The 12,370-nt window shown below is 39.4% G+C and overlaps 1 protein-coding gene across 1 annotated transcript; it reads right to left on the bottom strand.

Moving 5' to 3' along the window:
• Positions 1 to 7,229: 7,229 nt before the first annotated feature.
• LOC137189229 (uncharacterized) lies at positions 7,230 to 10,307 on the bottom strand. The gene is made up of 6 exons (XM_067598982.1): positions 10,142 to 10,307; positions 8,344 to 8,765; positions 8,130 to 8,177; positions 7,978 to 8,015; positions 7,677 to 7,776; positions 7,230 to 7,463 (listed from the first exon to the last, which is right to left on the bottom strand). Exons 1-6 carry the CDS (start codon positions 10,305 to 10,307, stop codon positions 7,230 to 7,232), a joined length of 1,008 nt encoding a protein of 335 aa, XP_067455083.1.
• Positions 10,308 to 12,370: the final 2,063 nt, after the last annotated feature.

Below are 12,370 nucleotides of genomic sequence, written 5' to 3'. Positions count from 1 at the left end.
ATCACCACAACTTCAGGAAATGCCTGGGAGCACACCACACTGCACACAGTGGAGTCGCACGTCTACTTTAAGAAAGAGGGTGGGGCCAATACAAGACCTCCCCCCACCCGGAACCCAACTCAATCCCACCCAGCTTCTCTCCTGTCCCCACGGCAATAAAATACAACAACAAACACACAATACATACAAGTTAAAATATATACTAAACTTGCGTGGTCGACGAGACCCCCCCCCGGGGTCTGAGCTTGTGGCACCGTCCAACTCCCCGGGGAACCACGGCTCCGTCGGACGGCGCAGCAGGGAACGGCGGCGTGCCGGAGGCAGCAGCGAGGTTGAAGAGCAGCGGCAGCGGCTTGCGCTCCTAAAGCCCCAGCCCTAACTAACTAAAGGAGGCAACAGACCTCCCCTCCTAACACAGGAACTCACTAACCCCCTATCGTACCTGTCTTCGTCGCCGGCAGCCCTAAACGGCAGCGAACGACACCCTCCCGCTCCCGGAATGAACGCAGCCACACCGCAGGACAGCACGCTCTCCCGACCTCCACACACACGAATGCCCGCTCTCCCCTTCCCCCTTTTCAGAGTCCCACAGCTGCGCAATCAGCCACACCTGACACTCATTAGTCCATCACTTGTCAGTCCAATCAAGGTATCTTCGCCAATTCACATCACAGTATGAAGGATGTGGAATATTGTAAGGTTTGAGTGGAGTATGGATCAGTAGATAAGAGTTGAAAATGCACGAAAAAGAAGCTGAAGCAGTATGAATAGTTGGAAAAGTGGAAAAGGGATGAAGGATGTAAAATATAGACTCTGCAATGAAAGAAGTTCAAATGGAAGTTTTAGAGCATGGACTTAAATGAGCTTAAGTGCACTGAGATGAAGTTGAGGTTTCCTTTAATTGCCTTTGTTGGAATAGAGATAAAACATCAGCTGAGGTCTAAGCCCTGACAAGAGTAAAGGAAACACTGGTGCAGGTCTGAATGCTTGACCAATACAGTGAGGGGATCTGGTGGTTCTGTTATGCTGTGGGGGGCATTTTGCTGGCATGGTTTGGGTCCACTTGTCCCCTTAGAGGGATGGGTCCCTGCAAATCAACACAAAGTCGTTCTGAGTGATCACCTTTATCCTATGATGAATCATTTCTATGCTGATAGGAGTGGTCTCTTCCAGGAAGACAATGCCCCTATCCATAGGGCACGAGGGGTCACTGAATGCTTTGATGAGTGTGAAAATGATGTGAATCATATGTTATGGCTTTTGAAGTCACCAGATCTCAACCAAATTGAACACCTATGGGAGATTTTGAACCAACATATTAGACAACACTCTCCACCACCACCATCACAACATCAAATGAGGGAATATCTTTTGGAAGAATGGTGTTTATCCCTCCAGTAGAGTTCCACAGACTTGTAGAAACATTGCCAAGGCACATTGAAACTGTTCTGGTGGCACATGGTGGCCTAACACTCTATGTTGGTTTTCCCTTTAATTTGTCACCTGTCTGTATCTCCTACATGCAATGTCCAATATTCATGAAAATGTATATCCTTGTCAGTTGTCTTCTGGTAAATGTATTGCTACATTATTATATCACTTATGTAGTATTGTCTAATGGCAGGAAGTGAAGCCTAAAAGATACATAGTTCATCAAATATATACACAATTTCTAATATGTCATCTCCAGCACCAGGTACTGCACACAGTAAATAATATTTTATCCTTTCACACAGTGTATGATAATCCTGACAATTCAGAGATGTGTCAACAGACGTCCAAGAGTGATACCACTGCTGGCACTCCGTCCAACAAGGTACAAGGGCCTGTTCATTGTTGCTTGCAGCTTTAATTATCATTAGGACCTGAGCACTGAAAGTGCAAGGAACCTATTGTTTTTGAAGGGATCATTATTATTATTATTATTATTATTATCATTATTTTTGTTATCAAAGTATGCCATTGCATTTTTGAGGGGCTTAGGATGCTCAAAAACTCACAAAAATTGGTGAAAATTGCAAAGTTCTGTAGTGATTCAGCTCAGGCGTGGCCAGTGGGCTCCATAGCACCACCAAATGCAGGGACATTTTGGAAGCAAGTTTCTTTGATGTGCAGGAAATTCGGTGGGTTCATTGCTCTCATCATTATCAACATAATACATATGTTTTTAATTTCAAAGTCAAAGCCCCCACCTTTAAATTTGATATATATGTACTACATTTGGTAGGCAGATGCACAATCTCCATGGTTAAAAAAATCCTCTTGGAGCCGTACCCTAAGTCCAACAGGAAGTCAGTCATTTTGAATCTACTTTGCATTTTTTTTCACAAAGTGAAGCCATTGACAGGTGTTGTATTTTCACGAACAACTCCTAGAGATTTAACCCGAGCACCTTCAAATTTGGTAGGTTACATCTAAGGACCTTTGCAATGTTAAATTGCAAAGCTTTTTAGTTTTCATGGAATGCTCTTGATGTGACATGCCAATCAGTTTTGCCCAGAACATGTTTGAGGCAGGAAGTTGTTTTAACGTGACTTTACATTGTCCAATCTGCCCCAAATTTCTCATGCTTGATAAGAGTCCAGGCCTGAACACATCTAAATTTCAATAATGAGTCATAGTCATAGCACCACCTACTGACAACAGGAAATAAGCCTTATGTGACAGACATCATCTGAAAATATATAAAATTCACATGATATGGTGTACACATGATACACAGCAACATGACATATAATTATTGGATTTTCTCTAGCGCCACATAGTGGACACAGGAAATGATAGTTATGTCCCACATGCAATGTCCAATATTCATGAAAATGTATGTCCATGTCAGTTGCACTCTGGTAAATGTATTGCTGCATTGATATTTCTCTGATATAGTATTGTCTAAGAGCAACAAGAAATGAAGCCTAAATGACACATAGCTCATCAAATGTATACACAGTTTCTAAAAAGTCATCTCCAGTGCCACGTACTGCACACAGTAAATAATATTTTACCCATTCACATAGTGTTCGATAATCCTAACAATTCAGAGCCATGTCAAAAGACCACAAATATACGGCACGGCTGCCACTCATTCACACTCATTCACAAACTTTCAAGCAGCACTGTATAAAATGAAGCTTTTTGTTTGTTTTTTTATTTTTTAGGGGAAATAGTGACCAGAATGAGTCACCTTCAGAGATTATTACACTGCTGACAGTCAGTACATTACTGTAGGCTTGGGTTAGGGTGAGGGTAGGCTACTACAGGGCCAGCCTGACTATGTTGGTGCTCTAGGTGAGATTTAAATTGAAGCCCCAAAAAGTGCAACAATAGTTCAGCACTCGCACTAAAATAAAGTGTAACAATTATATCTCCAGCCCAGACAAATCTTCTCTGTTCTCTGGACAAAAGGCAAGTGGAGGTCAAGGTGCCATTCAATGAGTGTTTGGTGGCTGAACGACAAGTAAGGCTTTGAAAATCAACAGATGAAAACCCATCGACTGCTCAATTTCCAAAGTTGAACAGAAACAAGCAAACCTGTCAGTAACTCACTCAGTGCCCCCTCCCTTATTTGGTGCCCTAGGGGACCGTCTATGTGGCCTAAACCACGGCTGGCCCTGGGCTACTATTCACACAATTCTTGGTTTTGGGATTTTATGTCAGCATGACATACAGCAGCTCATTCAAACAGAATCTGTTTTATTAGCCAATGCAAACAAAGAATGAGTCTTGGTGTTTGCTCACAAAAATATGCAACACACAAGAATAAAAATAGACAAAAGTAAGGTAATAATAATAAAAACAACAACAACAACAACAATGATAATAATAATGATAATAATAATAATAATTAAATCAATAAAGCAATATTAAAATTAAGTTGAAATTTTAAAGTCTATTTATAGAGTGGAAACCTGAAATGAAATATTGACTGTACAGAGCAAATATGGACAAATTTCATTCATTGAAGTGAATGAAATATATGAAAGTGATGAGAATAAGTTATATAAATTAATAATAAATTATTATTAATTTAAATAATAATAAATGATTATTAACTCTAATTAAGGGAAATTATTAACATAAATAATTAATAAATAATTACATTATGTAACAGTAAGAGGTTGAATGCTATGCAGAATCTGAAGTCCAGTTTGATGAAATATATGAAAGTGACAAGTGCAGGAATTAAATGAGGGAAGTGAAATATAAAGTCCAGTTTTATAACCTCGTCTTCATCCCGTTTATAAACACACAACGTTGGAGGGTTTTATTGTTTTAAGAAAGATGATTTCATATTAAATATACTCAGCCACATATTCTTGAAAATATATCATTAAACGAGCAACTTCACATTATACAATCACAGGCGATAAAACGCCTTTTCTAAACAGACATGGTGGTGTTTGGATTCGGGTTGCGGCGGACGGCGGCAATTTGACACGGAATGAAGCCAACTGACGGCAGACAGCAAAACCAGGAGTCGAACGCGCCCACAACACAATGCTCTTCCCTAGCCTTCCGCTACCACAACCTGACAGAAACTACTTTATTACTCAGAATCAGAGGAGAAATAATGATGACTAATGGCCTTAACGTTAACCTATCTTATTGTTGAATTACTAAGGACACGTTGGTGTTGTTGTGTTGAGAAATGTTAAAGATATCATTAAGACAAAACTTTAACACGATCACAGTGAGGAAAACACTTCCGGTCGGCGGGTATTCCAATCAGCCAATCACAGAGCTTCAAATTCTGTTTACTGCGCAGTTTAAGGCTGATCATTACATAGTACTAGTGGAATGGTACTAGTACTACTAGTTGTAATAGTGGAATAGCACTAGTTCTATTAGTGGTACTAATACTACTCCACTAGTAGTGCTAGTAGTACTAGCGGTCCTAGTGACATTTTTGACTTTACTAGTAGTACTAGTTGTACTAGTAGACAACAAAATGTTAACAAGGAGGCGGGAATGGGGGCGTACAAGGAAGCTGCCTATTTTAAAATAATTGGTTGATGTTTCGGCTAATATGGGACTGTTTTGCTTCATTGGTCAAGGAGATATTTCACAGAATTTCAAACGCAAACATGGCGGACGCTGTCCTGAGACGAATTAGAAGACACGAATTAGAAGACGATGTGCAGCAATTGAACAGGCGTATCATCAAGGATCTGCAGGTCGAAGAGAAGTGCACGCTATCGACATCTCTATTGCTAACTTGAGAAAAGTTGAAGACAGTATTAGCGCCGAGGCAATGCGGGATATAGTGCAGAGTCTCACAGATCTTCGAAGTTTCATCACTGCGCCCCCGGCTCCCGATGCAGTACGTGCTGGCTTCCACGTAGCACGCTTGCATTCAGGTAAGTTATGCACAGGGCTTTATAGGACTATCTTTTTAAAATAACCCGTTCAATTGATTTTTTTTTCTTTTAAAAAACCTTTAACAGATTTACTGGACATATGGGCTTGTCTGAAGACGTGAATTCACTTAAGCAGATCATCTACTCGATTTGTTTGTTGATTAGACCTGATGTCAGTGAAGTTCCTTAATCTGACATTTTGTAGATTTAAAGATTCTGTGACTCAATAGTTGTCCACGTTGAAAAAGTCTATTGGGTAAGCATGTTAAAAACGTCTAATATAGGAAGCTGTATTACTTGACAAAGTTTCCGGATTAATTCCCATTAATAAAACTACCACACACACGTGCGGTAATATATTAATTTCATTTCTCTTTAAAATCATAGTCCTTGACATAATTGGCTTGAGGAAAATTGCTGCTTGAGGGTCAGAAGATCTGACTTGACAGCAACTGGGGTTTGTAACATGAAAATCGATGTAGGTGTTCACCCCGGCTGTCCAGTTACACTACGAGGTAAATGAATGTACCTGCTGTGATTTCAGCTAGTAGCCCACACCTTGCTCCTATAATGTGATTCGTTTTAGGCCTATTTGTGTTTGGGAAGACAACAATTATTAAAATATGTATGGTAGACTGTTTTCTTTGTACTTCCTTGTACTTTGTATTAACCTATTATTCTTAATATTCATTTACTGATTTTCCTTAATTGTTTTATTTACATATTTTAGGAAGACGAGGGAGACCTGCACTTGACATTACAAGGGGGCAAATTGAGCTGCTCTTGAGTCAAGGCTTCACAGTGAGAGCCATGGCAAGGATGTTGGGCTGTTCTTCCTCATACCTGCATAAAAAAATGAAGTCTTTTCAGATTTCAGCAAGAAACAGATTCACTCCCATTAGTGACGCTAACCTAGAGGAGCACGTCAGGAGACTTCACAACCAGTTTCCCAGATCAGGCTCGGAAGTAAGCATACTTCAACATATTCCCTTGTAGGTTTTATGTATATCATTTTTATAGAAAATGTACTTTATCTTAATTGTCTTGAACTTTTTGTTATGAACTCCTTTCAGATGATGAGGGTGTACCTGCATGCTGAAGGGATTGTCGTACAGAGGAGAAGAGTTCGAGAGACCTTGAACTGCATTGATCCAGCTGCTGCAGCCCAGAGATGGAGCCATCTGTGGCTAGGAGAACATACTATGTATCATTATTATTGTTAATAAATTTGATGCTACAATGGGGAATAAAAGTATCAACCTCTGTCCCAAACAAACAAATACATAAACTTTTCTCAGTGATTCCAAACTTCCTTTAAGATACAAAAGTATTTCTACATTTGTAAACAAAATCAAATAATTAATAAACACAGATTCTGTTTGATATATTCCATATTTACGTTACAATTTTCCAGGAAATAATGTTGCGGCATCCAGCAAATTAATGTTTTTATATTGACAGTGTTTTTTACTAGTTACAACTGTAAAGCTTATTTCATTTGTATATGTGTTTACCTGAGAAAAATGTAGTGCTTCACCACATACGCATAGATTTTTGGTATGTCTTCAACTGTGGCACTAAATATGCCTGGGACTCTGTACTCTGCAATCCAGTCCCCCAAGTCTTGCTGGAGTGCAGTCAGGTCTCCAGCAGTCTTGCACTGTAGGATCTTAAGAGAGAAATCTGAGTGAAGACAATGTAGCTGTAAGAGTCCCAGATTGATTATTTCTCCTGCTCAGATTTATCAAAATGAAATGCTATTTAATGCTTTTGTCAAATTTGACCACAAGTTTAACAAGTTTGTTTGTTTAAAATCCAAATAAATATTAACATGGCAATTATTAAGCACCGTTTTGACTTTGACTTTTTAATAAATTACTTGAGGTATTCAGACCTGAAAAACTCTCGCTGTGGTCCCCCCATAACATCTGCATCTTCTCCTACAAACTCAATGAATGGTGAATGGGTCCAACAGAAAGAGGCTCTGGAGATTGCTTTAATAGCGCTCTCCAGAAGCTTTTTCCTCCTGATACAAATGGTGGATACCAGGCCCTCAGAAAGGCGATGCTCTTGAAAAGTGCTCATAATGACAGCAAGATCAATTTCTTCCTAAAATATATAAAACACATATGACGTACATCAGCAATGATTGACAAAAATGGTTGGCCACTTCCGGGACAGGTGATCTTAGAAATTTGTTAAAAAAAAAAGTGGCAATATCCAATTCTTTAAATTTTGAGTATGTGAAATGCATAGTCATTAAAAATTCTTGAACAAAATATTCTACCAGTTTTCTGTAGTGAAAAAAAAAAAAAAACCTACCGAAGGAGGACTGTCGGTTTCAAAAGTAACTGCGACAATGTCGTCCTCGTCCCCATCCTCATCCTCAGAATGATCAATGACAAAGTCACTGACAGGACTCCTAAAAAAAATCAGATTTCTTTCTTTTTAACTGCCAGTATTACATACTCTGGCCTTTCAAAAACTAATTTCAAAGTCATTTTAAACCACTGGTGTATTCTGATATTATTCTCTCTAAAATCTATTGAATAGATGAGTATTGAGACTGTTAATGTGTATAAAATGCAGTGTCATGTTTCCTGTTTTTAAACATATAGAATACCTGTTTAGTGGTTCCACACATGATCTTCTGTAGAAGACCTTGAAAGTACAAATGTTGCATGAAATGATGGTGTCTCAATATATTCTATATTTTCAAAACACTTAATACTACTTATTACAATAATAGTGAACTATCGTCATGTAAAGATTTACCTCTGGGGTCCCAGCATTCAGCCACTGTGCAGGATCCAAACTTGCCTCCTGTTGATTAACAAGACTTACCATTAACATCCAACTATTTTACTGAGGTTAGCTTTAAAAACAGAAAGGATGACTTTTTAACTATGATTATTAAACATTAATATTTCTGTTCAATCTGAATGATCAAAAGTACATACAGAATGTATTATTGTTTTTCATAACTTATGAGTGATGGGTTCAAGTCTGTCCTTGGTGAGCTTCCATCAGTGTCCATAGTTGAAGAGAGGGACATGGTGTTAAAGGGAGGGGACTGGTAACTTACATGAGAATTACTGTTAGATGTGACCAATGGCATTTCCATAGGTGCTGTAGCAGCAGGGGGTGTGACCTGTGGGACAGCGGGTGAGGCCAGAGGTCTGGCGGCTGATGGTGCGAGGGACTGGGATGGACTTACATGAATGGCTGGGGGAGCAGTGTGTGAGGCTGCAGGTGTGACAGCAGTGGGTGAGACTGCAGCTCTAAAGTCAGTGTGTGAGACTGCAGGTGTGATGGCGGTATGTGAGGCTGCAGGTGTGATGGCGGTATGTGAGGCTGCAGGTGTGATGGCGGTATGTGAAGCTGCAGGTGTGATGCAGGTGAAAAACTCCCCTTTAACGGAAAGAAACCTCAAGCAGAACCGGACTCTAGGTGGACGCCATCTGTCAATATTTGAGCTATATGCACACGGGCTACATAGTGATAAACATCGGTTTGTGGATGTTTAGGGTATTTGCTTGACAAAATGAATCAAGGCAAGTCCTGCTCAGTACACGTGTAAGATAAATGGGATTAGAATAAAATCATGTGACTTTGCAGTATTTGTGGTCCAAGTGATTATCCTGCCCTATTATGAATTTGACACACCAAATAAATGGCATTTAAAGATGACAGACTGCAATTAATAATATTTAATGTATGTGGGCTGATGTTAAATGAAGCCAAAATTACATAATGATATGAATTTTGATGCAGTCAAGTCTTGCTGCCAAAAGTGGAACATGATGGTTGTCTTTTATTGTTTTCCACATTGCACACTGGCCACACAAATATAAATAAATTTCCTATCCAACACTTGCAAATATACAATAATGTTGATGGATGTGCATTTTCTGTGTAAATAAATACCAAAAACTCAGGTGCACGCTCACATTCAAAACCAATACATTGTGTACATTACCTAAGCCTATTCTGGTGAGTTTACTGCATTCTTTATGAGGTGGAAGGACAACTTGATCAGCATTTGGCAACAGGAAGAGCTTTACTCTCCAAACTCCACTTGTTCTATTTGCAGGTGCAGGTGTTTCTGCACAAAAACAGAATATTGCATATTGTTAAACATTACATTTAAATTGTTTGATTTTGTGTCATTTTTATATCAGTATTTAATGGTTATGATTACCCCATCCACATGCTCGTTTTACCCCAGCAGTAGTAGTAGTTGTGCCAAAGAACTAACTTTTTTTGATGGCTCATTGTTCTAAAACCACAATAATTAGACAACTTGTTTTAATTTCCATGGGTACACAACAACCTGAGCTATATATAGTGACTATTATTTGAAACAAATACACTTTTATTTAGCAGTAACATAATCAAATGTAAAAGCTGGCTCATGTTACCCCGTTCTCCCCTACTGCAGAAAAGGCATATTCTAAAAAACATTCTTGTTTTAATATTGTCATGATAATATGTGATTAACATTCTTCCAGTAATAGGATCAATATACTTATCCCGCCACACTGAGTTTTCTCCTACTTTCTTTAGGCTAACGTTACACATCAGCCAGAAACCAGCCGTACCTGGTGAACTGTTCAGGCCGGATCCGGCATGAATTACAAAACGCCAGACATGATGAATTTGTAAACCATTCGCGAGTTAGCAGCGACAGCGAAAGGGGCAATTTTGCCTCAGTAGACGTTTTTTAACATGAATGCTAATCTCGTTTAAGAAGGCCGGGTAACAGTTAGGCCTCCCTGTCATCGGACCTGCTCTTCTTCGCCGCCGAAATGTGTTTCTTGTGGCTGTCAGCATGTTGTCTTCATCCCTCTGCGATGCCAGTTCCCGTCTTGCTACATTAAGCGCATTCCAAACGCGATCAATAACATTATCAAATCCACTTTCTGCGGCAGCTTCATGCGAAGTTTGGCTCATATCTCCAGAAACGCCGGCCGTTAACGTTACGTCCAGATGTTTGCTGCCACCTTCTGGTTATATTTGACCGTGTAAAAAGCGAGCAGAAGCCCGTCAGTGTTTATGAATGTGCTATTATATTGATCTTTCTTAATAATGAAGTCGAGATTACGAATTAAGTGCTGCATCATGATTGATCATTACTACGGCACAACCAAGTTTCCAAAATACTAAACTCAAATGTTTAATACATCACAGCCCCCTGTTGTGTCAGTTTTGTGAAACAAGGGATTCCATATTGAGTACTGGGTAAAGGGAAAGAAATGGAGTATGTAGTAGTGGAAGTTTGGGTTGAAAAGAAGGAATTGGTGGTGGTGAACTATTATAATCCATGTATGAGAATAGAATTAAACAAACTGGAAGGAATAGAAGGGAAGGTCATTATTTGCAGATGATGTGGCCTTGTGGAAAAGAGGAAGAAATTTGGAGCATGTGGTTAGAAAGTTGCAAGAAGGGATAAATCAAGTTGATATGTGGGGGAGGAAATGGGGATTTAAATTCTCAGTTGAAAAAACAAAAGCAATGTTATTTACGAGAAGGAGGAGTAGGGGAAATTTTCAGCTGAAGCTGTATGGAAACAATAGAGACATTTTGGTTATTAGGGGTTTATTTTGACACCAAAATAATAAATAACAAAAACAGGGAAAGATCACATTAAAAATGTTATTGATAAGTGTAAAAAAGTTATAAATGTAATGAGATGTCTGATAGGGTTGGACTGGGGAGCAGATATTGTGTTCTTGAACTCCATTTACATAACTTTAATTAGACCAAGGCTAGATTATGGTAGTGTAGCATATGGCTCAGCATCAGAAACTGACTAGATGTTATCCAGGCCAGAGCCCTAAGAGTATGTGTTGGTGCAGTGAGAACCTCCTCTGTGTGTGCCCTCCAAGTTGAGACAGGAGAAATGCCATTGTGTCTATGCAGGAAACAGATATTGGTCGACTATTGGCTAAATCTGAAAGGTCAGGAAAATAGCCACCCAACTAAAAAAGTATTACAAACCTGCTGGGAAAGGGAAAGAGTACCACAGACAAGTTTTGGTCGGGTATGTTTTTGAATGAGAGTTTTGCCCAGCCGTCACTTGGCCAGTAACCCCTGTATGGATGTTAAAAGCTTGTGAAGTAGATACAGTTGAGTTGTACGGCATTTTTGTGGCTCTAGAGTGGATTGAACAATACAGAAAGGAGGAAAAGAAAACATAGACATTTGTATAAAACTATCCAAACAAGAGGGAAAGAGCACTCTATGGAGAAATATTAATAAAGAATGGCAACAGCATTGGGATCATGTGGAAAGAGGGAGACATTTGCATTCAATTCAAAATAAAGCAGGCAGTCTAAGATACGGGAGGGGGCGGGGGGGGACACAGCAACTTACACAGCACAGGCACCGGAAACTGTAGGACATGTCAGGAAGGGAAGACATGGTGGAGGAAATGCAAAGATTAGGGATGAGAGGAGGAGAATTAAAGAGCACTGGAATGGGGTGCAAGTAAACAATGCAGAAGATGCTTCATCAACCTCCTGCAGGAAACAGGACTCTGGGGGAAGTATAATAAACGAGACATTGTAGGAGCTGACTGACGCCAGAAGATGGCAGTAATGTGACTACATAGATGCCAGGTGCCATTAAACACCACAGAAGAAAAAGGGGAAGAAGAAGAAGAAGAAGAAGAAGAAGAAGAAGAAGCGTGAAGACTGCCTTTTCAAAAAAATAAGGAAGATAGGGAAATATCAGGGAAGTGGGTATTTAGCAGTGCAAACTGGGAAATGTTCAATTAGATATGTGAGAGAGAAATGGATAAAATAGACTTAAATGAAGATATTGAGGAGATTGATAAAAAGTTGGAAATAACATTACTAGAAGCTGCTAAACAGTCCATTTCTAAAAGTAAAGGAAGAATGAAGAGGAAAGCGGTTCCCTGGTGAACAGACGAATGTAGTAAAATAGTGAAAGAGAGGAATAGAGCTCTCCGGTTATTAAGAAGAACTCATAATGTGCAGAATTTAATCAGATAT

This window comes from Thunnus thynnus, chromosome 1, assembly GCF_963924715.1.
Source record: "Thunnus thynnus chromosome 1, fThuThy2.1, whole genome shotgun sequence".
In the NCBI taxonomy this organism is placed as follows: domain Eukaryota; kingdom Metazoa; phylum Chordata; class Actinopteri; order Scombriformes; family Scombridae; genus Thunnus; species Thunnus thynnus.
The sequence above is the reverse complement of the archived record's forward strand: the minus strand, read 5'-3'. Positions and strand labels throughout refer to the sequence as shown.

Excerpts from the sequence above, each read along its gene's own strand:
- LOC137189229 (XM_067598982.1), bottom strand. The coding sequence starts at position 10,307 with ATGAGCCAAACTTCGCATGAAGCTGCCGCAGAAAGTGGATTTGATAAT. Across the intron at positions 8,766-10,141 it reads TCGGCGGCGAAGAAGAGCAG|GGGAGTTTTTCACCTGCATC; the intron begins GTCCGATGACAG and ends TTTCCGTTAAAG. Across the intron at positions 8,178-8,343 it reads CAGACTTGAACCCATCACTC|GAGGCAAGTTTGGATCCTGC; the intron begins ATAAGTTATGAA and ends GTTAATCAACAG.